Source organism: Prinia subflava, chromosome 11 (genome assembly GCF_021018805.1).
Source record: "Prinia subflava isolate CZ2003 ecotype Zambia chromosome 11, Cam_Psub_1.2, whole genome shotgun sequence".
In the NCBI taxonomy this organism is placed as follows: Eukaryota; Metazoa; Chordata; class Aves; order Passeriformes; family Cisticolidae; genus Prinia; species Prinia subflava.
Window position 1 is genome coordinate 14,938,761 of NC_086257.1, and position 25,716 is coordinate 14,964,476.

Below are 25,716 nucleotides of genomic sequence, written 5' to 3' on the forward strand. Positions count from 1 at the left end.
CTCCCAGAGCCCTGCGGCCGCGGGGGAGCGGGGATGCTCCGAGCAGCGCCGGCTGCTGTGGCGGCCCCTCCGCGCTCCCCGCCGGCTGCGGGGGGCCGGGCCGGGCCGGCGGCGCGGGCGGGGCGGGCCGGCGGCGCGGGGCCCTTTAAGAGGTGCCGGCGGCGCGGGAGACGGCACAGGCCGGGCGTGCATGGAGACCGAGCCCCGGCGCACCGAGCCCCGCTCCCACTGACCGAGCCTCGCCGCACCGAGCCCCGCTCCCACTGACCGAGCCCCGGCGCACCGAGCCCCGCTCCCACTGACCGAGCCCCGCGTCGCATTCCGCCGAGATCCATCGCACGGATCCCCGGACCCCGCCGGGCGGACTGCACGGCGCGGACCCCGCACCGCGATCCTTTGCACGGACCGCACCGCGCCGAGTCTCCCCGCCCCGGAGCCTCCCGCATCCCGCCGCCGATCCGCATCGCCCCGAGCGCGCCGGACCGCCCCGTCCCGGCGGAGCGGCGGGCATGGCAGCCGGGAGGCGGCCCGGGGGGGCCCTGCTGCTGCCGCTGCTGCTGCCGCTGCCGCTGCTGGTGCTGCCGGCGGCGGGCGGCGGGTGTGCGGCGGAGGGCGGCCCGCTGGAGCCCTTCGATGCGCTGTACGCCAGCGGCGTGGAGGCGTACTACGGCGGGGACTTCGCGGGCGCGGCGCGGTGCCTGGAGCGGGCGCTGCGCAGCCGGCGGGAGCTGCGGGCGGCGCGGCTGCGGTGCCGGCGGCTGTGCCGAGCGCAGGTGCGGCTGGCGGCGCCGGGCCCGGGCCCCGGCGGGGACCTGCCCTTCCTGGGCTCGGTGCTGCGGCGCGCAGAGTGCGTGCGGCGCTGCGAGGAGCCGCGCCTGGGCGCCGTGTCCCGCCACCGCGCCGCCGAGGAGGTGCGCGCCGACTTCCAGCGCAGGGTGCCCTACAGCTACCTGCAGCGGGCGTACATCCAGGTAGGCACCGCCCGGCCCGGCTCGGCCCTCCCAGCCTCCTAAGGGTAACCCGCGCTTCCATACTCCCGAACATCCCGGGTGTGCCCCCTCTGCCATCTCCCGAGCCGCCCAGGTATGGTCCCCCACGACGTTCTCAGGGGTGCGATCGGTCAGTGGCCACTTCCCGAGACAGAGAATCCTGGATGGCAGCGTAGATTCTCTCCGGCTTTGGGTCACCTGTGCTTTTTCCTGGCTTGTTTTGGGTGGTTTTTCTATTTGCTTTGAGGAAATGATGTTTTTGTTTCAGTGTAACATATTATAATTCTGAAAACTGTCTGCCTTCAGTTTGCAGAGAAAAAAACCAGAAACCCCTCAGTAGCCCCCCAATGCCCTCTGCCAGAGGTGTTTCCCTTTCAGACAAGCTGAACTGATTCCATGTTTCAGGAGCTGGGACTGTACGTGAAACTGGAAGGTACATAACCTATGTACCACGGACCTGATGGTCATTATGCTAAGGTGATGTGAAATACTTTGCTGTATTTCTGCAAACTAGCAGTGTGCAGTCAGTATTTAGCAGCCACTGACATCCAGAGTGTCATCCTCTTATCCCAGTAACTTCTGCCTTATGTGCCTCCCCTGAGAAAAATGGTGTCACTCTTTGAACTTCCTTGCCAAAAAAAAGAAAAAAAACCCCAGAGGAAAAACAAACAAACAACCCCCCACCAACCCACACCATGATAGTTAATTTTATTATTCATTCAAGACTTGTGCTCTCTCAAGCCAGCTACCTGTCTTAAGTCTTCCTGTTCATGACTAGTAAGGACAGAAACTCCGGGAATTTTGTTTCGTGCCAAGTGGAATGTTTAAAGCATTTCTGGAACATCTCCCTGAGGATTTCTGCTTTATTTGAGCACATTCATAACCTTTCAGTTGCTACAGGCAACTTAATAGGTGAAGACCTGCATAGCAGAGCCCAGGGAGGGTGATTCTGCTGAAATCCATTTCCAGGCAGAGAAGCAAACATCTTTCCTGGGCAGTGCTGGTGCCTGTGGTGCAGTGCTTACACAGCAACACATGAAGGAGGCAAACCATCAGCACTCTGAAACCTAGTGGAAAATCATAGCTACATTGCTTTTTCTATGTTTCCTTTTCTGTCATTGCCATAATGTCAGTTTTACAACTCGAGGACTAGAACTACATTGGCTTAAACTCTAGTGGCCATGTGATGCATAGCGCTCCTGAAGGAGTTCCTGGGGGTGAGCTGGAACTGTTATTTGTGTGCAATTTGTTATTTGTGTGCAGTGCCAGTGCAGCTGATGGTCCTTGCAATAAAATATACTCTATGTAGTGTCAGCATCTGTGGGAAGTGACACAAAATTTGTCATGTTAAAAAATTAAGTGATTTCTTAATCTGATTTCAAAGCCTTTTTCAGATTTACTGATGTCAAACTCACTTAAAAACTTTCCTCTAAATTAAGTAATGGGTTTTTTGTCTCCCACTTCAGTAAAATTGATATATAAAACTCCAGAAGATTTTGGGTTATGGGCTGTTCTTGCATCTATGCTTCTACTGAGACTGAGGTTATTTTCCTCATTTAAAGTGGCATTCTAAGCTTCTCAAAGCAATGTGTTGAAAACAGCCCTTTTAAAATTTATTTTATCTGTGAATCATCTTAATTTGCTTTTGCAACATCTGGGGATTTTATGCTCATGCTAACACTGATTTCACTGCTCCCAGATGGAGTAGTGGATGTTCTTGTTACCTGCGTGGCCGTCCGGGTGTCAGGCAGATGAGAGATAGCAAAGCCAAGGGAAGGAACTCTTTGACTAGACTTGTTCATGATTTTAACACCTTTCTCTTTAATCCTTTTTGATGCTCTTGGGTTTTGTAAGCAGCACTCTGACCAGCCTTGTCCCTCACAGCACCCTGCAGTGATTTGTCCACATCCTCACCTGGCTGCTGCCTGTACCTGAGCTCTGCTCCCAGGATTGCCCTTCTGCTCTGGCTCAACAAGTCTGTGCACAGGAGAAAATACCCCACATGGGATTTGCCTGCACTTGCAGCAAACACGAGGTCTAGTGTCATACACCTGGATGTGAACCATCCCCTTGTGCCAAGGCTGAGTGCCAAGGCTTTGGCATGTTCCCTGAGGGTTGGGATGCATCAGCTCTGCACTCTCTGGGCTGACTCTGGCTGCAGCATCTGCTCAGCATTTTGTCTGAAAAGGGGAGCTGCAAAGTGGGGCTTATGCAGAGCCCCTCTGCCTTGCCCCTCTGCCAGGCTGCACAGCTCTGGGGGTGGCCACTTCACCCTTGTTTTGCTTCTTGAAACCAAAGAGGAAATGAGATGAGTTCAACACCCTGCTGTGTATCCTGTCCAGCTCCTCCCTGGGCTGCATGACGAGGTCAGGATGCTGGGCAATAGTACAGAGCACTGGGAGGATGGCAGGGTTTGGTGCCATTTGTGGTTTGAGAGAAGAAGAGCAGCCTGGAATGTGCTTCCCACCTCCCACTCTTGCTGACCTCGTGCTTGTTTGTTTCTCAGGAGGGGAGAAACACAACCCCTCAGGAGGGAGTGACAGAGCAAGGAACAGATGAAAAAAATCGAAGGGTTTGGCTCTTGTGCAGTGCTTTGAAAAACGGTGCTGAATATACATGAACTAATCCTTGCAACACTCCTGTGGGGTAGCAAAAGCAAAGGCTTTCAGTCCTGCTGGACAGATGCTGGCCAGCACGATGTGTGCCTCTGTTGTTTTGGCAGCAGCAGAGCCACCCAGATGCCCTGGGAGCAGGCAGGGCTCCCTGCTGCCTTTTGGTGCCCTGGGAGCAGGTTGGGGTTTCCCACTGCCTCTGGTCTCACTGCAGAGCAAGCACCAGCACTGCCTGCCTCAGTCCTGATGATGTGAATGGAACTCTGCAGTGAATTGGTGGAAACCCGGTGCTAGGTTTGGAAGTTTTGGATGGTTTTTGCTCCTTTGTTTTGCTTTTTGGGGACTTTTTAAACTGGATGATAGCAGCAGCTCCACTGGGCTGCACTGCTCCGGCTTCTGAGCAGATGCTCAAGATATTCCTACACAGAGCACTGTAAAGGGACAGGGAGGTGATGATGTGTGTAGGTGAAATACCAGTGCCATCCCTCTATAAAAACATGTTCTATCAGCCTCTGATGCGATCATCCCCATTATCCTATCAATTATTTCCAAATTTATCCGTACCTTTCTGAAACAGAAACAGGGGTCTTCTGAAGACCACTTTCCTGTTTCACAGATGTGATCTGAATGTTTCTGGTGACTCTGGCATGATGTGAGGGGAGGCTGTGGTGCACTGCAGGAATGGGACAGCTTGGGGATTCACCTGAAGGTTTCTGTCAGCTTCAGGCTCAGGATCAGGCTCCTGAGGTTGACTGCAAACTCCACAGACTGCAGATTGCACTGAGCAAGCAGCCCAAGTCCAAATGTGTTTGCAAGACTTTGCAGCTTCTCAGTAGGTATTTAAGTAGGAAGACTCCTCCTTTTCCTAGGATAGTTGGTGTTTTCAGGTAATTTGGAAGTATAGTGGGTACATCTGGTTGAGGCAGTTAGGGTGAGGTGGGTTTGGGAAGGTTTGGAAACAGAGAAGGAGATGAAAACATGCAATGCATGTAGTGGGCTCTCCAGTGTGTTTCTGCTATCATGTCCTATGGGCTGGACAGTTTGCCAAATGCTGGGGAGTCTCAGCTCTGTGCTGGCTGCTTGGTCTCTGTCAAAGAAATAACCTCTAGGCTTGGCAGGTGGGCGTGGTGGGATCTCTTTGCCCTCTTAAATATCTTACTGGTCCTGTCCTCCTTGCTTTGCTGCTTTAGTCATCTTGTTTCTGTAAAAACCTAGCCTGCAGGCCATGATGTTCCTAACCTTGCTTTTTGGAGTTTTTCTAGCTCTGAGAGTGAGTGGAGGAGGAAATGTACACAGTGTACTCTGTGACAGCGTTTGGTGCTGCAAGCTGCTGACTCAGGAGCCGTGTTGGAGCTTGCCCTGGATGGTCTGCCATGAACCCTGTGACAGAGCATTACTTCAGTCCCCAGTCTAACTCTGCAAGCCAGCTTGGTCCAAAAACATCAAGTAACCTGGAAAAGTTGATCACTGTGTCAATGGCAAAACCAAATCTTGTTTCTCTTCTACCTTACTGACCCTCCCCTTGAGGTCTCTCTCCTTTGTCTCATCCTGTTCCCTGCCACAGCATTCCCTGCCCTGCTTGCTGAGTTGATGGCTGTAGCCTGTTTTAATTTTCCCTGGGTATTGGTGTGCTGTTGCTGACCACTTCCTCCCACTTTGTAAATACTGAGTTGCAGTGGTCTTGTCTCCCCCCTTGCCTGAATGCCCCGTTGCACATCAGTGAAGCATGGCAGGAATTGTACACACGCAATGTGTAACCACCAGCCTTCGGTCTAGATGAAAAAAAGCCTTTTAGTCTGTGCTTGGGTTTAAAACAATAAATAAAACAAGTCCCCAGCATGTTGGACATTGCTGTTCTCTTAGTAATGCCAGATTGTAGGTGGAGCAAAAGGGGCAAGAGTCTGACTATGTCTGGCTTGTTCTGCCTTTAGTTTGAGTTTCCCCTTGCCATGTCTGAGGTGTTCTTCAGTTCTGTTACTGTCATGACTTCATGTGTTGCAAGCATAAAGCAGTAATGTTTAGGTTTTCCGTGTTGTAGGAGAGGCTGTTTATTTGTTCTTTAAAGCTGTTTCTTTTTTTTTAAGGAAAGGTCGTGTTTGGGGAGAACTTCCACTTTTATCTTTAATGGTGGGTTTTCCACCCAGCAGCAGATGGGGCAGTGCTGGAGGCACTGCTGGGAACGTGTCCTTGGGTCACACTGTGCTGTCCTGCCCACCCACACCACCACGGGGGCTGAAATGCAACAGACACAATAATCACTTGATAAAAAGACCACGGGAGAGAAACAAGAGAGACAAGTGGGAGCCCAGACTTCAGAAACACTTGTGATACAGATCATTGCCTGACTCCAGTTCTGCCTTTGAGAACTCCCTATTTATGAGAATCCAGACTCAAGGGAGGAGAGCTGTGTGTGTAAACCTCGGCCTTTAACCTCTCCAGTCTGATTGTCCTCTCCTCTGCCAGTGCTCATGTGATCTCTCCACCAGCCACATTTGGGTGTCGGAGTGCCTGTACCAACCCTTGGGATGGTTGTTGAGACACCTCCACCAAATTGTTTCCACCTTGAATGACTGCTCACTGCTGCTCTCCTCTGTGACAGATTCGTGGATCACCTTCTAGGGATTGTGGAGTAATTCTGCATTCACACCAGTGTAGCTGCTTAGGGAATTCTGTTTGTTTCACTCAAGGACTGCTGTTTTCCATGAACAGCTTGCTCAGTTTTCCTTGGTGCCACAATGCTGCATGGACCTAAGCAGATAATGGGGTCCTGTCCTGGGGTGAGCCACAGCCTTTGGGGAAATGTGGTTTCACTTGCAGCATCTCGTGGGCAGTGACATGGGATAGTGTGTAGAACCTCTGACTTTAAAGTCTCTGGGGGAGCAGCTATTCCTCATCACAGGCACCACCTGAAAGGTCTGCCTGTGCAGTTGGTCTTGTTTTTGCAGGATTTATGTGACATCTCAAACAAAGACCTATAGTAACGTTGTCAGATAATCATTATTATTTGGATTTTTACTATTAGTGGTGTTTATTTATATTCTGTCTTGAGAACTAGTATTACTCAGATACTGGATAAATAAACAGATCCCAGGATTAATCTCTTGGAACGTCTCTTTATTTAGATTTTCTGAGAAAGCATTCTTACTCCTCAGCAGAGAGTAAATGTTGGTGCTCAGAAAGTTAAAATTATTTAGGACAAAAATAAACTCAGTTTATAGGGATGGAAAACTCTGGGTCTTGATGCTTGGGTCAGTGTCCTGGGTTTAGAGGAGGATATTTAGTCCTGCCCTAAGCCCGGGACACTGACCCAAGTGCCCCTGCTCCTGTTCTTGCTGACAATTTCAAATGAAATGCTTCTAAAATGTTTAGAGTTGAAAGTATTGCCAGAGAGGGAGAGAGGTGACCCAGTGGTTCAATTCTGCTGCCAGCAAATGCAGATTAGGTACATCTTAGTCATGATGGTGTCTCAGTGTTTTCATAGGAGTATCACTCTTGACTTTTTGGACTTGACTATGGGCTTGTGGTGTACTGAAAATTAGACTAGCTGGTTGTAGTGATTTTCTGCTGGTTTCTTCTGCTTTTGAGTGTTTGGTTGTGGTTGTTATTGTTCTTTTTTTCTTTTTTTTTTTAACACAGCTAAACCAAAACTGAGGTATTTGCAGATTGCCACATCATTTCAACTGATGGTAAATTATCACAGCACTGCCCAGCAAATCAGGACAGAGCCAGTGAACACATTCTGGTCTTAGACCCACTAAGCTCATTTTATACACCCTAGTATCATCCATTTGATAGCCAGGGCTGCTCTTTTTGTCTTGCCAAATTCTTCTTTCTCACTTCATGGCTATGCAGTCATGCCAGGGCTTCAAAATATACTTGCAGTGGGTCCCAGCCTGCAATATTTCTCAGTCTTTTGGAGAAAACAAGGTAACCCTGAATTGCTCCTTATTTCTTGGCAATCTCTGGTGACATGGCTTGGATGATGGATGAGACTCACATGGTTTGAGTGGATTTTTTGAGACCTTGATCTGAAGGCCTTCCAGTGTAGGTTGATACCCCAAGTGGAACAAAACTGGGCACCAGTACTGCAGGAGAGCCCAGAGCCCAGTGCTGCTGGGATGGGACCCAGGAACCTGCCCCTTCCCTGTTCTTGCATCTTCTTAGTTTCTGGTGGTTATTGCACCTTCCCCTGCTGGCTGCTCCTTGGCAGAGCCTTGCTGCTGGACTGCCCTGTCCATGCACATTGGTGTGCTGGGATCTGTTAAGTGGCTTTTTGTGCTGCCTGTTAAATCTCATCCATACGTCCAAGAGCTCTGCTCTGGCTTCTGCAGAGCCCTTTTGTTGTCCTTGGCCACAGGAATAACAAACGGCAGCTGATGATGAACTGCATGTGAATGAGCAATGCAACTCAGCCCTGCTGAGCAAACTTCTGCCCAGGGCTCTCTAGCTGTGGCTGAGGTTTCAGCAAGGATTATTCTCATTTCCTTGTACAACTGGTGACTTCATCGTGGATGGCACCAGCAGTGGGGAGAAACCATCCTGTCAGTAGCTGATCCATTTACTGCCAACCTCCTGAGCACTGCTGGAGCCTTGCTAGCAGGATTCTGGGCTCAGAGCACTGCTGGACGTCTGGAGCAAGGAATTGAGGGGTTATTTATCTTAGTTTTTTCCTTTGGAGGTGGTATGAATTAGTCATTGTGATTGGGCTTGTTCCCAAGGAGTAGGAACCCCTGTACTCTGCACAGGGCATATTTCCATGTGTGTAGGCTGGACTGAGGCCAGGCTGAGTTTGGATGAATCGATGTGAACCCGGAGTGACCCAGCTGAGGGCCGTGGAGTTTCTGTGCCTTACGCTGAGCTCAGGACTTGGCCTGAGTGTTCCAGCAGAACGGGATGGCAGGAGGAGGGCGCGAACCTCCCTGGATGCTTTTGTTTCCAGCCAATGTATCAGCAATAAGGTATTGACATTTTTATTTCTTGGCCGTGAGCTGGTGATGACTAATGAAGGCAGGGGGTCTGCCTGTGGGTGGGTTCAAGCAGCAAAGAGCTGTTCCTCATCAGCCTGTACCTCCCAACCAGGCCTTCTCCTTTCCATGACAACTGGTCAGTTAAACAGACCCTCCAGGGATGACGTCAAGGGTCAGGGATTTGGCCACCAAATAATTACAGCAACAAAAATAGCATCACTTCCCCACCCCTTCCTTCCCACATGATCCTGCTGAATCCCAACTCATAAATGTCCTTTTTTTTTCTTTCTTGGATGAGAAGCAAAGCCCACATGTATTAGCTGGAACATATGGCAGGGTTTGGCTACAGCCCATAAGTTGTAAAGGCCAAATACTCACTTGTAGCTTCTTGTTCACTGAAAAAAAAAAAAAAAAAAAAAGAGGAGAAAAACACGTTCTTTCAGGATTGGATGAAAGGCTGAGTCTGTGCTCGTGCTGGGATGGGAAGCAGATAGGGTGTGGGACAGCATGGTGAGCATGCTGTCGTGACGGGGAACGTGTCCCCTCACAGCACAGGGGACAGGCTGGCAATTGAGAGGTGGCCTGGTGGCAGTGGCCACTGTCCCCTGCTCCCTGCCCTAATGCTGTTTCTCAGGTCAGGCAGAGTTTGCAGACAGGCTGCTCAGGAGAATGTCACCATTACTAGGGACACAGAGCACTCAGCAGGTTTTACATGTGGGTTAGCCACAGGCAGGAGAAAATTCTGTTTTTGCAGCACAAAAGGTTTTATTAAGGGTCATGGGAACATCTAGGAGAAAGATCATCGCAGAAAATTTGTGAAGGAGAGAAAAATGAAGGGACATTGTCAGGAATTGACTGTGTACACCACCAGAATGTACCTGCTGTACCCGAATTAAAAAAATCAGAAAAATCAGAAAAATGCTTGTTAGACACCAATGTGCTGCTTTTCACCGTGGGTTTTCCAAAGCAGCTGCAGTGGTCGCCTTGATCTCACATCATATCTCTGCAGAAAGATGAGCCTGAGACTGTACTGTGTCCTGTCAAAGTTAGAATGGGAGCACATGAATCTGCACAGCCTTCTGCCCCAAAAAAAACGGGTGGGCAAATCCTGGCTCAAAGTATTGCAGGCAGGGAGCTGCCCACAGCCACAGCTCTTTGAGGTCAGGGCTGGACTCCCGAGGGTGCAGTGGGGAGATGTGCATCACCCAGGCTGCGGGTGCAACTTCCTTTGAAGGTGGAGCCAGCCATATTCCTTCCCAGGAAAGATCAGTGGGGTACAGAGAGGAAGAGCTTGGAAAATATCCTTCAAAATATTTGCTGAAGGTGTTGCTGTGACTGCTCAGGGACTCAAGCACAGTCTGTTGGTTCCCTTGCTTAGAAAGCTGCTTTTGAAGTGTTTTTTTGCCAAGGTACTGCCTGTTCTAAGGTTTATATATATTCTGGGGATCTGTGACCTGAGTTACTCTGTGCCTTTGGATGCAGATGAGAAACTGCAAAGTTTCATTGAAATAGTCTGAAAGGAAGAGCACTGACTTGTAGGATGTTGCACTGTTCTCCTCCCACTTCCCCATCCAGGGCTGCCAGCCTCATCCAAAGGATCTGTGGATGAAGCAAAATATTTTAGTGAAAGGGAGTAATATATTGTGTCTTATCCCCATTTTTCCCATTTATGGAGCTGCCGGTCTCTCTGTTTCAAGGGCTGAGAATGGACAGGGTTTTTGTTACCTGTGGGCAGCACTGATCCTGGGGATGTGTTTGCAGGCTGTTAACCAAGAGTTGTGAGATGCACTGAGCTCCAGAGGTGGGTGAGGAAAGGCTGTTTCTGTAGAGGGAGCTCATGCTGGTGTGGAAGAGGCTTTTATGGCATGGTGGTGCAGAGTCCTGGCCTGTGCTGCTGCTGAGAGCAGGTGGTTGGGACAGGGTTTGCTGAGTGAGTGGTGCTGGTGCATCTTGTGCTCTTGATTACCCTGCTGCACCCAGCACACTGTGTAGGCACTGCAGGGTGCTGCTCTAACTGCAGATCCCATTGAGGGCTGCTGGGGAAGCTGCTCACCACTGTTCCCTTTGCTTTAATATTAATGTCTTTTGGCAGATGGTGGCTCCTTGCTTGGCAGCTCTACTCCAACTTAGCCCCTGAGTGAGGGATTATTTTATTGGGGTAAGAATGTACTCAAGCCTAGAAAGGATTGTATCAGGGAAGTGATCAGGATTACTGTGCCAAGTGAAACAGAATGCTGATGTTGCTATCAGTGCTTTTAAATGCCAGTTGGTCAGTGGTACAGCTGGGTCAATAGTGCATTATATGGACCACTTTACTGTCTATATTATTTAAGCCACCTAATGACATGTTTGGAAGTTATTCTCTGTTACTGAGGGAGGAGAGCTAAGCCTAGACAGCTGACAGTTCAACTGCATTTAATTCTGCTGTTTGCTCTTGAGTCCTAGGGTTGGAAAGGTAAAGATTGTGGGAAGAAAAGAAAGGGAGAATCTGCTTTTCTTTTCACAGTGTTTCCTCTGTGTCAGGAGGATCATCAGGCGTTTTGGAGCTTATCCTTGTAGATTCTCCTGTTGCAAAACTGCAGTAGAATTTTGGCTGTGCTGTATTCTCTCTTTTATGTGCCAGCAAGCTTGGCCCTCTGCTCTTATCTACACTTAGTGCTTTAGCAGTCCTGAGCACGGAAAACTGGATCTGCTTTTGCTTAGCATTATAAGCCAAGAGCAGCACTCAACTATCTCTTGTTTCAGAGCCAGGGTGCTGCTGAGTGCAATCAGAGACTTTGTCCAACCAGTAACGGGTGACAACAGAGGGATGTCAGTGCTTGGGAATTTCAGACAGAGATATGTACCAAAGGCTGCTGAAAATAGCAGGGTTTGAAGCCTTCTGAGCTGCACACTTTGATCTTGGTCCATGCTGAGGACAACTGCTCTGACTGATCAACTGCACTGTAAGTTGGGGATGGATTTAGCAGAGTCCTCACAGGTGTCTGGATTTGAGACCTGCTGATATTTGCAATAAAATTGTGTAAAATGTCTAATGGTATAGGTGTATCTGTCCTTTAATCTGAAAACAGAGAGATGGTGGTTTTTAGGATAAATGGAAGGAAGTGTGATGCAGCTTATTCAGAAAGAAAAAAGAGCTGAAGTGGTGCCTATACTTGCTGTGGACTTCCATCTGTTCTAATGACTCAGGCTGATGCCTGATGGCTCACTAAAGCACAGCTGCATTGTGCATTGAAGTGTGTGTGTGAATCCAGCCTGCTGGGTTTTCACTCTGCACAGTGCTCAGATGAGATCTGGCAGACCTCAGGCTTAGACGTAGCAACCGCCTGATAGTCCCAACTGTGTTTGATTTTGGAGTGTGTGACCCAGACACCAGGACAAGAACAGCTGGGTTTGCTCCAGCCCAGCACTCCATGCCCTGTTTGCCCATCTGTGGAGTGAGTTTGATGTGCAGTAATTACACAGCAGGCACTCAGCGTTGTAAGGCATGACTGACATCACATATTTGGGGAATGTCAGATGTGCTGCGTGGTGTCTGTGCACTGTGAGTGAGCTCCAGCAGGAGCAGCACACATAAACAGTAGCAGATTAATTAAAGATGTCCTGGTCTGCAAAAGGCCAATTATGGAGCAGTTTGTTCAGAGTCAGTAGTGCTGCCTGGCTTGTTAGCAGGGCATGAGCTGACTGTCCCCTCAGAGGAGGGCAGTCATACAGCTGGGACAATTCAATGTCACAACTGTCCTGCAGGTGAAAGGGGGACATGGATGTCAGCCATGCAGGTCCAGGGCAGGCCAGCTTCCAGCCCTTTGTTAAAGCTCCTTCACAGGCAGCAGAGCAGTGCCTGTGTTCCACACAGCAGATGTTTGCAGTCAGGTGTTCCTTACTACCTTTGCAGAGATCTCATTGACTTCAGTACCTTCGGTATGTTTATTCCAGATGTTTCTCCTTGAGCTGCTGCTGCTGTTTAAAGGGCCCACAAAACCTGATAATATCTCTGGGATCTGGGGAAATTGAGCATTTCAGATGAGTGGGAGTCTGAAATCGTTGCCAGCCTGCAGAATAATGGTTGTCCTTGTTTTGGGCCTTCAAATCCTGATAGGATCCTTGTAAGAAATGTGACTCAAAGGTTTTTTTTGGAGTGATTCCTGAGTTACAGACATTTTCTGTTTGGGACCTGGACTAAATGTGGAAAGCCAGCTGCCTTGTCCAAGGGCAGCAGCTTTCATTTCACAGGACACATCTGGCTGAGGATGAAGGATGAAGTGTCCTAAATGTCCTAATGTCCTAAACCCAATCCCATCCCTCTGTCACACCACTGCCCAATGCCATAAATCCCATTCTATAGCTCACCATAAATTACTCTGTGAATCTTTTCTATACACATCCCTCCTTCTCTCTGGTGACCCTCACCAGCAGGACCCCTACAATCAGCATGAGCTGCTGCAAGGAGAGTCAGACCCATCAGCCATGGGGCTGAGCAGGGCTGGCAGCTCATCCTGTCTCAGCTGCACTGCTTGAGGAGAGTTGCTGAGAGGGATTCTCCCTTTTCAGCAAGACTTTGTCTATTTTTCATATTGCTTTACTTTAAACAAACAAACAAAAACCAGCATTGCTGAAAAAATAATTATTTCAACATCCACTGAAATTTGTTTTGGAAAGTTGATACTCTGCTTGATTTCAAATTCACGAGGTGAACTGAAATTGCAGCTCTGGAGCATATTTCAGTTTGTCTTCCACCCATGAGAGAGCTGAAAGAGAAGTGTAAGCAAGAAAAGGGGGGCAGGGAATAGAAATGGAGAAGGGAACAAGAGAGAGGAGTCACAGCATCAAATGTGTTTGGCAGACTGCTGTTCCAAACTAGAGGAGGAGATCATGGGGATGCTGTTTTGTTGAGGGACACTTGCCTGTACCAGGGTTTAAGGAGGATGAGTAGTGATGGGTTTGGGTTTTTTTGAAAGGAGGAACTTGCCAAAAGGATGGATTTTAACTTCTTCCTGCAGAAAACTGGAGCAAGAGTTCCTGCTGGGGCTGAAGCAGCCAGGCAGGCTCACTGTGGCTGGGAAAGAGGAAAGATTGTGGCCTGGTAATACCTCACAGGGTCTCAACCCTGCACAAAGCAAACAGCTGCTGTTCATGTCTCTCAGCCTGTCACTTGTGAAGGTTTTGAAGGCCATGTAGCTCTGCATTCACTCCCTAAAGCCTGTGTGCCAGGTGTATGGAAGAACCAGCACTGCTCACAGGGGATTTGGTCCTTCCTCAGGAGGGACTCATCCTCCAGGCCAGGTAGGCAGAGTGGTTTAACCAGGGTTATTCTTAGGGAGTGTGCGTTGGGTTTTCATGTCACTGAAACATGTCCAAAATTTGCTATTACTTTTTTCCTAGTTCATAGTAGAACATTTCATATTTACAATAGGACATTGGTCTTCAGCAGCAAGCATTTCTTATCTGAACTACAGAGATTGCTGCAGAAGAAAATACCCAATGATTGGTGTTTTGATGGGTCCCAGGTTAGCAACTGGGAATGTCTTAGCCTGTCCATAAACACATTTTCTACTATAAAGTGAGGCTTTCCAAGAGCTTTTGGCCTTTGCCTTAGCAAAGAGGATACACTTCCCTGGCATGAGATGCAGAACCCCAAACTCTGCTTTACCCCAGACATAAATCTTTGTATCAAATTGCACCAGTGTTAGTGTGTTAAACTGCTGTGTGATATCTTCCACAGAGCTGGGCAGGGAGGCTCATAAATTTGGGAGATGTTGGAGCTTGCTTGTGCATACACACTCATGTGCACTCATGAGTTCAGAGTGTAACAGCTGTATTCCTTGAATCTTTCCTAGTTCCCCAACAGAAGAAAACTTGCCAAAAATATGGCACCCTGAATTAGTAACTGCTTCTTTGTTCTCATTTGGTCATATCCCCAGAGCAGTGAAGTCATTTATTTGATTTGCCCTGCTGCTTCACACTCCTGCCTATGAATGGCTGGGACAAGACTGGGAGTATGAATAGCCTGGCTGCGTGTGGTTTGGAAAGATGTGTTCACTTGCACATTGGTGTCCAAACAGAGTAGCTGGCTCTGAAATCCTATCAGTAAGGCTTTTGAGTAACTTAAAACCCTTCTCGTAGATGCTTTGAATTTCTTCCACTCTGACATTTTGTAAGCCCCTGTTGAAGTTTCATTACCTCAGTAACCACAGAAAAGCCGCCAGCCTTTTCACTGAAACCTTCCCCACAAAGGTCTGGATTCATTCCCCCACCCCCCTTTCTCCTTGAATGCAGAGCACAGCTTATTGTACTTTAAATAACAGGGGAGAAGGCCAAGACTGCATATGGATCTGGGTGGCATCATGCTAAAGAAGTAAGAATGTGTCCTGTCCCTCCCCTGGCTATGTCTGTGCCACCCTGTACTAAATATGGAAGGTGACCTGTGTAATTTTCAACATAATTAGAATATTCAGTGCTTTCTTTAGAGTAGCTTATAAGAGACCAGTCCCAAACAGCTGCCATTTCACGGGCCATTCTTGGTATTTTCTGTACTTTAAATAACTTCAGAGTGTCATGATGTGCTCTGGTGAGACTTTTCCTTACTTCCTCCCTAAAATTTGTTCCAGAGCCTTGTGTATTGAGTCATTGATTCACCATTGGTTTAGCAGGGCATTGTGGTGTGAGCAGTCAGAGGATTTCTCTATTGCTCCTTCTCTTAGGGGCAGTATTGCTGCCAGAGGAACTCCAGCCCTCCCCAGAATGGTACAAGGTGTCCTCAGCACAAATATCCCACATTCACTACCGAGCCCCATCCAGGTTGCTTCTAGCCCGACTTCTCCTGCTATTGTAACATAGATCAGAAGAGTTACCCAGGAATAAAAAAACCTATTTTTCTGCCAATTTTTCAGCTCATTTGGTTTCACCCAAGGAGACAATGACAGTGTAAGCCACTGCTATGTAGAGAGGCTAAAATATCCTGTTAAAAAATTGAGGCAAACCTCTGCCAGCAGCTACTACATGGAGCTGCTGAGGACTTTTCTTTGCTGTGGAATACTGCTAGAATTTGGGAAAGATTTTAATTTTTTTTAAGTGGCCTCAGCCTCAGCAACTGAAATTGATGTCAAACTGAACATCAAGAGAAAAGGTTTTTTTACTTGAACCCCACAAGTTACCAATTTAAATCAAGTCAAGTTCTACTTGCTGATGCTTGGAGAGGAAAAGGAAAGACCTTTTTAGACACCAGGCAATGTATTATATGTGCCTCCCCAGACACTCTCATTTTCAGCTTTTTTAATATTCAGACACCTATAAAATTAAAGGATTATTTTCTTTGGCCCAAGATCATGTCTATTTTCAGAAGCACCCAGAGCTGTTCCAAATGCTGCAGTTACTGCTGCTGGGGGAATCAGTGCCAGGCAGCTGCTCTTCATTTCTAGGGAATTTAAGAAAAGTTCACAGTGCTTAGCTGATGTTTTGTGTTTAGTAAAGCCTTTGTTTTCTCCCTCAAATTTTCATTAATCACATTATTTGTTGCTTAAGCAGCAAGGTAGCAATGAGGCAGAAATGATTGATGTTACTTGCTCATATCCAATCCAAAGTTGCTGAAGCAAGAAAAGAAGATGAGAAGACTTCTCCCTCCTGAGAAAGAAAAGCTGTTACTTCTGGCTGTGCTGTGGGAGGTCCAAGGCAAGAAGTTTACCTTAGCTGAGCAAATAAACACAAAACCCCCATCTAACAGCTTTCCTCTTTCATGGTGGTTATAGCTTATTTTTTCCCCCTCTAACTAATGATTTTTTCATGTGTAATCTGCAAAGAGCCAGTTTGTGATTCTGCTCTGTGCTAGAGGATGGGATGCTCAGAGCCAGTAACAGGTGTGCAAGGTTTTGGAGTTCTTTCATCTCATAGAATCTGCAGTGCTTGCACTGGTGTGTTAAATAAAGTGTACAAGTTCGCCAGGATGAAAGCAGGAACAAGAGTTCCCTGCTCTTGGTTTGTGCCCGTGTCAGAATCTGCTGGGCATCAGGCACTCACCACCCTGGTAAGATGAAAAGATACAGAGGCACTAGAAGTGTGATCATGTGCTTTGCCACAGAGCACACCATGTCTTGTTAGAATTATTCAGTTTAGAAGATTAAAAGAGCACAGTAAGTTGCCTTCCATAGAAAATGTTAAAAAAAGAAACCAGAAAAGCCATGTATGCCAGAAGGGTGGCAATGGGAACTGGACCAACAGGACTTCTCTGCTCTGCTCTGGAGAGCATGAGCCTCTCCAGTCATGTGAAATCCATCCCTTTCTTAGTTGTTTAATTAATTTCAGTGGTGTAGCTGTTCAAACTCCTGTGCAGGTGGGAGGGTTTGCTCTGCACGTTTTCATTGCAGGTCACAGCAGAAGGAAAGAGGCTTCACCACATCACAAGGGGGGGCGAAGTGTGTGTGTTGGCAAGAGGACAAGAATTATCTCTTCATTAGCAAGCTGTGAATGTTTACTCTAAACGTGTTGTTGTGAATTGACACCTGCAATTCATGCCCTTCCCCTGCCAGATGCTGTCAGGCTCATCAGTAAAGACACTCTTGTGCACCCTGTAATTCTGATTAGACCTAACCAAACCCACAGTAATCTGCTAGATAAGGGAAGTATTTTTATTTCACCTCCAAATACACTGCTTGCTCAAAGTCTGGCTGTGCCACAACTGCACATTTTTGCAAGGAGAGGGGGAGGCTCTTGGTTTGCACAGATGCTGATCTTACCCCTCACAGCTTGCTGAGTCACGCAGATGCAGCCCAGACATGATGCAGGTTGCATCTCAGACTTCACAGGGTTTTCCACCCCTGCAGACCTCCCTCTGTGGTTTCAGCTAAAAATAGAATTGAGGGACTTGATTCATCCTGCAGGGAAGGAGCAGAGGAATGGCCTGGATTTTCAAGTCTTCTCCATGCAGGAACTGAAGTTCCAAAGGCAAACATTGGTGTTGGCTTCTTGGAGAGGTGACTGGCTTCCTGCTTCATTCTTGGGGACTCAGGACACCTTCTGACTGTCACGTTTTGGGCTGTGTGCTAGCTCCTGTGGCACTTAGAGGTGGGAAACCTTGCTGGGCTGGTGCTGATTCAGGAAGGCAGATGGGGAAGAGACTGGAAGATGCCTGTATTGTGACATGTGACCAAAACTGTTTCCAGGAAGAGAGTTGCTGTACTTCTTTCACTGGAGCAGAGCCTGGAAAATGTAGAGAGTCATGGGCTTTTTCATTCTTGGTTGTGCACAGCTTCTTCATCTTGACCCTTGAGAAAAAACAGAGCTTTGGTTTATTATTTTCCAGCTCACAGCCAAGGCAGACTTGTCTCATGGAAACTGGATCCTTGGGGAAGGAAAGTTTAGAGGGTGCTGGTTTGTTTTCTTTGCCATTTATCTTGCTTGAGGAGATGAAGGACTGGGAATGAGGCAGGTGTATCACCCTCTGAATAATGTGGATTGTCTAGTGTGTTTTGGGATGAACCCATTTCCTTTGGCTATTTTTATCCTAAAAGGTGTCAAGTGCTTGTGTAAGTTTCTTCAAGTGACTTGTTGATGCTTCTCAAGCAGTAGATGCTTCAGCTGGAATGAGGCATTTTCCCAGCATGAGGAAACAATCAGAGGCTCAGAAGTGCAGTAAATTAGGCAGAAGCTGGAGGTATCAGCTCAGGAGAAGGCTGATGGAGGCAGTGGTGCACCAGGGGCTGCCTGCCTGCCCCTGACACACTGATCTTGCTCTACAGATTGATTTTCTTCTCCTCTGTTTTCAGAGATGCCCATGATATCAGTCCAGCAGCTCTTTTTCATCTCTTTTCCCATGTCTATACCATTGGGCTCAACTGGGTGCCAAGGGGCAGCACAAAATCAGATGTGCCTGGCCAACACAGGGCTCCTCTGACTTCTGGCTTTAGGAGGAGGCAGAGTTGGATGAGAAACAGTTTCCTACCTGGAATTTCCTGTCTGGGTGTTGGGAGGGTTATTAGGGATTCCATTCTTAATTATGAATTTTCTGCTTCAATGAAGATCCCTCCCAGATAAACTTGAGCCCAGTACCAGAGGTGTCACAAGCTACTGCCTGCCATTCTGCTCCTTCAAAGCTCCTGAGCTCCTGGCAATAACAGACCATGGACTGCACTGCAGTGCAGAAACCACGTTTGGATTTTCTAGTGAGGAAACCTATTTGTCCCAGGCCTTTTGTTATTGCTGTTGTTACTCTTAGTAGCATTTGTGTGCACTAGAAAACACTTGATTAATGGTATTGGGGAGGAGGAAGTTTGCTTTCAGTTTTTGTTTTCATGCAACTGACACAGAGAGCAGCTGTATCCAGTTACAATAAAGGTCCCCAAGAGTGGCCAGCACTGGGCACTCAAGAAGGACAGAAAAACATGTTCAGAGCACAAACAGGATGCTTGTTTTCAGTATAAAAGGCAGTTAGCAATCGCAGTGGTTCATTAAGAACTGGGGTAAATTATCTGGCCTGGCAAATTTTCTGAATTAAAAGTGCTCAAGATCTTTCAGATCTTTCTCAAAGATCATAGATTCGTGTGAATGTGCATTGAGAGACACTTAAAAAACTTATGTAGTCCAGCCATCTGCTTGGGATAGATTACACCAGATTATTATATGTGTTTTTAAAATTCTCCTGAGAAGAATCCTGAATTCCCAAAGGAAAATGACCTTAAAGCTGGGTATTCTTTTTCCTGATACCTAGATAAACATTTTTACATGGTACAAAGTCAGTTGCTATATTCTGGTTCCTCATCACCTTTCTTTTTATATATCAGCCTGCATCTGAAGTGTGTTTTTGTTCCCCTCTGTGTTTTCTATTCTAGCTTGAGAAAGCCCACTGCTTTCAGTCCTCCCTCCTGGACCAGACCTTCCAGAGTAATTTTCTCTTGCCTCCTACCCCAGCTCTGCTGGATGTGTGTTAAACTTGGTTCCACTTTGCCCAAAGCACAGACCTGGCATTTCTTGCTGCTGGTGTCCTGCAGTGGGAATGCCAGGACTGATGTTCTTGTGAGACAGGCTGTTTGCAAGAGCAGCCCACATTCCTCAAGTTCTTCTAGCCCTTACATTTCTGCAGAAATCACATTACTGGAGGGGCAGGTGTGGCTTTTGTGTTTGTGGGTCCAAGGCTGAGTTAACACTGTGCAGGGAAAGAGGAGAGTGCCTGTGGAAGGGCTCTTCCTTCTGGCACAGGCACAGGCCAGGGGATGCAGCCTGCCCGAGAGCACTGACAGCATGTGCAGATGTTTTGGAGTGGATGGGATGGACAAAGGCAGCATTTCCTGTCACAGAAGGTTCATTTGCTGAGGAAGCTGGTTTCAGGGCCAAAAGAGCAAGAGCAGAGGAGTCCCGTGGGTGGTTTCTTGCAGTGTTTTTCCAGAGGAGATGCTGATTTAATGCTTCCTGTTGTTCAGTGGGATTCTCCAGTTCCCAGGGCAGGAGAGTTCATGGTGCATAATGGTGTGCAGTGCGATGGCCACACATGCTCTCCATGCCAGCAGATGTGGGAGATGCTGGGTGCTGCTGCCTGGCAGCCTGGAAAACACTGCCAGATTCATGAGGAGGGGTCTAGAGGATGGGGGCAGAACTGCAGGGTATTGCTCTGGAAGCAGCAGGAGTTCAGGGAGCCTCCTGCCTTGCTGAGAGCTGGTGAACAGGACAGGGTCATAGCAGGGAGTCTGAGCCAGCTCCACAGCAGCTCCATAGCTCCATGAAGCTGCAAATACTGATGGAGACAATCATTCCTTAGTGTTTTACTTATAAGCAAATTCCCCTGCACTGGATACTGAATTATCAGGTCCAGACAGAGGAAGTCTCTCATAATTCTCTTCCTCTGAGGTAACTCAGATTCTTTGTGAATTAACTTGTTTTACAAACTAGAAGCACAGGATACAAAAACAGTGGTTAAGAATTTCCTCCAAGCAGTACTCCAGTGGATGGAAAGTTAATATAGGTCAGACAGCTCTGCCAAATCCCAGCTATCCAAACTGGTAGCAGACTTTCTGCTTTCCTAGATCCCTTTACATCTTATATGAAGTAAGCATCAATAAGCAGCTCGACACGTGTCTATTCCAGTCATGTCAATGGATAAAGCCACACAGAATGCATGCTCCTTGGGCTGAAGTTGTCTTTGGAGAACTGTAGATGTGTTTTCCACCCTTCCCCCTCACTCTGTTATCTCCAAAGATAACTGATAACCTGTCCTCCCTTCCTCCTGGCTTTTTACTTGGCATAAACTTCTGATAGACAACAGCAGACCAGTCTGTGAGTGAGCTGTCACTGAGCAGGGTTATCATCCCACACCACTGCAAAAATGACAAGTGTTTGATACCATTTTCCATGTCCCTTTTCCTTTTTCCCTTTTCCATCCTGTAGTGAAGTTAAAGTTCACTTGTTTATGGCTGATCACATTTTGTCAGCCTTCCCAGCAGCAAGTAGTGCTTGGCAGCGTAATGCTGAGAGTGCACGGACAAAAAATTATAAATACCTTGAAATTTAGGTTGCATGCTCCAAATTTCAGTTTTTATAGGGGAAAAAGTATTGCTTCATGTTACAGAAGGGAAGTGGAAGAAGTGGAGAAAATCAAATGCTCCAAGCAAGGTCTTGTCCAGGAATGGATCCAAACAAATGCTGTCAGCTCGTGGCCTCTACAGACAGAGGCAATTTGGGAAGGGGACGTGAGCTCAGCACGATACTCCTGTGTCTGGGGATTTGGCTCTGCTGCTGCTGGAGGATGGGGAGAGGGGCCAGTGAGCTTGAGGATGCTGTTTCCAAAATGAGGAAGCCTCCTCAAAAGGAGGAATTAGATGGCAAGGGCCCTTCACACTGATCAGGTGAAGGAGGAGATGGACAGGTGTGAGTGTCCTCCAGAGGTGACCTCTGGGAGTGGTGATAGGCTCTGGAAAGGAGGATGCATGCAGGGGGTCCAGTCTGGAAAGTGCTTTTCCTGTAAATTCTGGATTGTGATGAAACCTAGGTGGGAAGGGTGGTGTGTGTGACATTTATCCTGCAGAGTTTTGGGATGCTCCAAGGTTATTCTGGAGTGTTGACTACCTGGATTTATCACTTCAGTGTAACCACCAAACTTCTCACCAAGTGTACACCTTTGAAATGAGGCTTGTAGCCATGGATAAATTCATTACATTTGGAAATTTCATCATACATATATAACAAATAAAGCCAGATACAAACCTGCATAAAATTCTGTGTGAGAACTGTTAGTAAGAAATTTTAGTAGGACATAAGCAATGATTTAGGGGAGAGATGATAGTAGGCATTAGAGTTGAACTGATATGTTTCTGCTTTGTTAATTGAAAAAATATTCCAGGGAGAAAAAAAACTTAACACAGTAAATTTCTTTCAGGAGCTGGACACCAATGTTTAAATACCCACTTTGGTTTTGCCCTGTGGTGTGAGAGAGTAACCCCATTCAGCAATATATTCTGATTAATGTGTCAGTTCCCTTCTCTGGAACACAGAGATCAAAGGTTTTTAGAAAATTCTTCCTTCCCCACACAGAGGGCTATTCCTAGTATTATTTTTGGAACTGGGGTTACCAGAAGTTTTCCAGGAAGAAAATTGCAAATCTCAGTGCTCTGTGGGCCATCTGCTTAATTTAATTTTTTTTCCTTTTTTTTCCTTACACATGAGACATTTTGGAGCCTGTACGTAACCAGACAGTCGTGTTGACTGATTCTGGCGTGCTGCAGAACGAACACCTTGTAGCCTGAACCAGATGTGGGGAGGCTAATGAGGTGTCTGTAACCTGAGTGTGAAAACCTGAAGCTGTAGCAAAAATCTGGAATTTGATACCTCTTGAGGTAATGGAAATTAGTGCTTTAGGCAGAAGAGAAAGTGCAGATTTGTGGTAAAGTGCTATTAAAGGCAGTGAAGCAGTACATGAATTAGAAATGAGGGATGTTACTTTGAGAGTTGAGTACTGGCTAGAAAGTGAGGTCCCTGGAAAAGCTTTCATGATGCTTCATATTTGGTTATTTTTAACTGCTGAGAAAATACAGCTTGCAAGCATGGAGGTTAAATCCATAGTCCACATTTACCTGGAGTATGATTTCCTCTCTTGCACTGAGAGCCAGAGCAGTGCTGGTGGGAATTGTGGTCTGAGTCCCTGCACAGGGTCTGCAGCTCAGGAGTGGGCCTTGAGTGGGGACACAGCCACTTCTCCCCACTAGTCTCATGTAGATGAGAATGGGAGTGTTAGGCAAAGAGACTGTTCTGGAAGCTACCTGGGGATGCTGGATTTTCTCTGCCTTGGCAGGAGCAAGAAAACTCCAACTTCCAACTGTGTGCAGTCCCTTTAGGCCAGTGTCAATCATTTTGACATGCTTGGACCTCCAGCCCCGTAGCTCAGAACTGCTAGTGACAGTGTTTTTCTCTTCACTTGACCTTTGTGACAGCTCCCTTGAAATGTGAAAGCCTGTTGGGCAGCACAAGTAGCAGGGGCAGAACCAGCCACTCTCATTAGCTGGAAATGTGGCTTTGCCTATCCAGACAGATAGAAATAACTACTTTAAATCATCTTTCTTACTTTAAGGCTTTTGCTTTCCTTTGGGAGAGGGCTCTTCACTCATATTCCTTTGAGAAACTTCGTATGTTTGTTTTCGTCTTGTCTGCTTGGCATGTTGAAGCAAAATGATGTAAATTGACCTTTAGGGTTACAGATGAAGCCCGGTTTCCGATCCTTGTTAATTTAGGATAGCTGCAGGAAAATCTCAGAAGCACTGAGATAGATATCACAGATGAAAGCAGAAGCTGAATGGCCTGAAGAGGTTCAGCACTTCAGAAATTTGTAAATATTCAGCTGAGAGGAGCAGAGCATGTGTGTGATTTACTGGGTGTCCTTGGCAACCTTCGCCTGATCAGTGGAGCAGAGCAGGGATAGCTATTAAAAACCAAAACGAACAAACAAACAAAACTGAGGAAATCTTTTCAGATGTTGCTTGAAGCTTCCCTGAACACATAGATCAGGTGGCCCTGCTGTGCTGTCGCAGTGAACGCCAGGGCAGGGGAGGAGGCAGGGCTGGCAGTGCTGTTCGCGGGGCTCTTGCCGGTGGCTCACAGCATCCTCCGAGCACTGCTCACCCTGCAGGGCTCAGCCTGGCTGTGCCAGAGCCCCTCAGCCTTTTTCTCAGGCATCCTGGAACGCGTTTGCAGCCCCACGTGGATCACACGAAGCCCCGGGTTCCTGCTGGAGCGCAGAGGGAGGCTGGGTCCAGTTGGAAATGGAAACCTGCCCATCCCTGTTATCTGCTAGGGCCTCCCAAGGAGTTTCCGAGAAGGAGCAGCAGTGTCTGAATTCAGCTCCGGGGGGCTGTGGAAAACCAGCCTGTCTCCTGTGCACTCTGCTGTGACAGACATCAGCCCAGAGCCCGTGGGACAGTTGGATAAACCCTCCAGGACCGTGCTGGGAGGGGGCACTGCACGTCACCGTGGCTCTGTTAGCACAACACCGAATATTCAGCGATATGTTACGTGTTATGTTAACACGTCCTGGGCTTTGGTTTCAGCATCAGGCTGACCCTGCTTCGTGCAGCATCACTGTGTGCTCGCCCAGCCCCAAGGCTTTCCAGCAGTTCTCTGGGAAGCCGTGGGGTAATCACTGACAGGGCTGTTTACATATCGGGTTCCCTCGCTGTGATCGCTGATCTGGCACTCCGCACACAGCTGCCGGTTTGATGCTGGAGCAGCCTTTTCCCAAGCTCAGCTCTGAGGGAACCGCTTAAAAATGTGTTGCCTAATCGCTGTAGCTTAATTAACGGTAGGAGCATGCCAGCTCTGCATCCTGGCTGTGCCAAGGAAGGGAGGCAAGCAAAACTGGGAGGGGGAAGCTCAGGGAAAGCCTGGAGTGCAGAGGGTTTGTGCAGGCTATAAAGATCTGCCAAATGCTGCTGAACTTTTTCGCTGGGCTGCAAAAAGCTGATACAAATTTTTCTTTCTCCTGTCGCTTCTTGCCCACATGGAGCCAATTCTGAGAGCCAGCAGCTTGGTATGGTATGGACTGGAGGGGAAGATGTTAGGCTTAAAAAGTCACAGAATCACAGAATATTCTGAGTTGGAAGGGACCCACAAAGGATCCTTGAGTCCAGCTCTCCTGTGAATGGCCTGTCCTGCAGGTTTGTTCCTGGCTGTCCCCGTGTTTGCTGTGAGTGTGTGGAGAGTGGGAGCCCTGTGGCTGCCAGCATCTGGGGCAGGCACTCAGTGTGCAGCAGCACAGTCAGCAGCAGGGGCTGGAAGCAGAGTGGTTGTGTTTGCTCTGAACTCGTGGGGTGGACAAGCCTGGTGCTTCACCTGGCTGACTCTTCAGCTCTAATGTCACATGGCTTTTTTTTTTTTTTTTTTTTTTTTGGTAGTATTTTACTACTTTGCACTACTGGACTTGGACTTAGAGAGGTAGGAAAGGCTTGCATAATCTCTTCCTCTCCACTGCCTATGCAGGGGTCCTCACCTGGGAGCTGGAGGCTGAGCAGCATTGGCCTGGCTGCTCTTCCTGTTGGGAAGTGCAAACAGAAAGGTGATAATGTTCAGACTCAGCCAGCAGCTCCCAGCCAGCCTGTTTTTAGCATTAAATGTCTGCTGCCATGGAAAAGCCACGTTCAAGCAGAATATCCCTCTGTGGGTCTTGGATGACAGTGACATGGGTGAAGGTATGAATGAGTGGGTGTTCTGCTGCTGCCTGCAGATGAGTTTGTGCAGCTCCTGCTCTTGGAGTTCAGAGAGGGGTTCAGATCCATCTGCAGAAGTGCACTGAGCCTCTGCTGTGGTCAAATGGCTGTTCAGGCTTGGAAGGAAGGAGTGGAACATAAGATCAAAGGTAAATGGATGGAGCTGTGGGTTTCCGACATCTGCTAAGTGCATTGTAGCTAGCTATGCTGCAACATTAAATTCCCAATGCCTCTTGCAGAGGAGAATTCTCATTGCCTGCATTACATGGCAGCCCAGATACGCAGCCTGTGCTGTGCTGCAATAGGGTTTAATTTCTTTTCCAGACTAGTTTTTAATCCACTTACTTTTCAATAGGCCTTTTTTGAATGTAAATGAATGCAATTAAATGTGTGTTTCCCAGTTGGATGAAGGCAAGGTAGAGGAAGGCAGATGGCCTGGAAGGGAACACAAAGACTTTGGAACAAGCTGCTGTGA

At 47.8% G+C, this 25,716-nt stretch overlaps 1 protein-coding gene across 1 annotated transcript in view; it reads left to right on the forward strand.

Annotated features, from left to right (window-relative positions):
- The first annotated feature begins 509 nt into the window (after window positions 1-509).
- The window catches only part of P3H2 (prolyl 3-hydroxylase 2), a 61,440-nt gene continuing 36,233 nt past the window's right edge, over window positions 510-25,716 (forward strand). Inside the window, exon 1 of the mRNA XM_063407905.1 lies at window positions 510-971. Within this exon, the coding sequence (XP_063263975.1) occupies window positions 510-971 (462 nt within the window). The remainder of the gene's footprint in view (window positions 972-25,716) is intronic.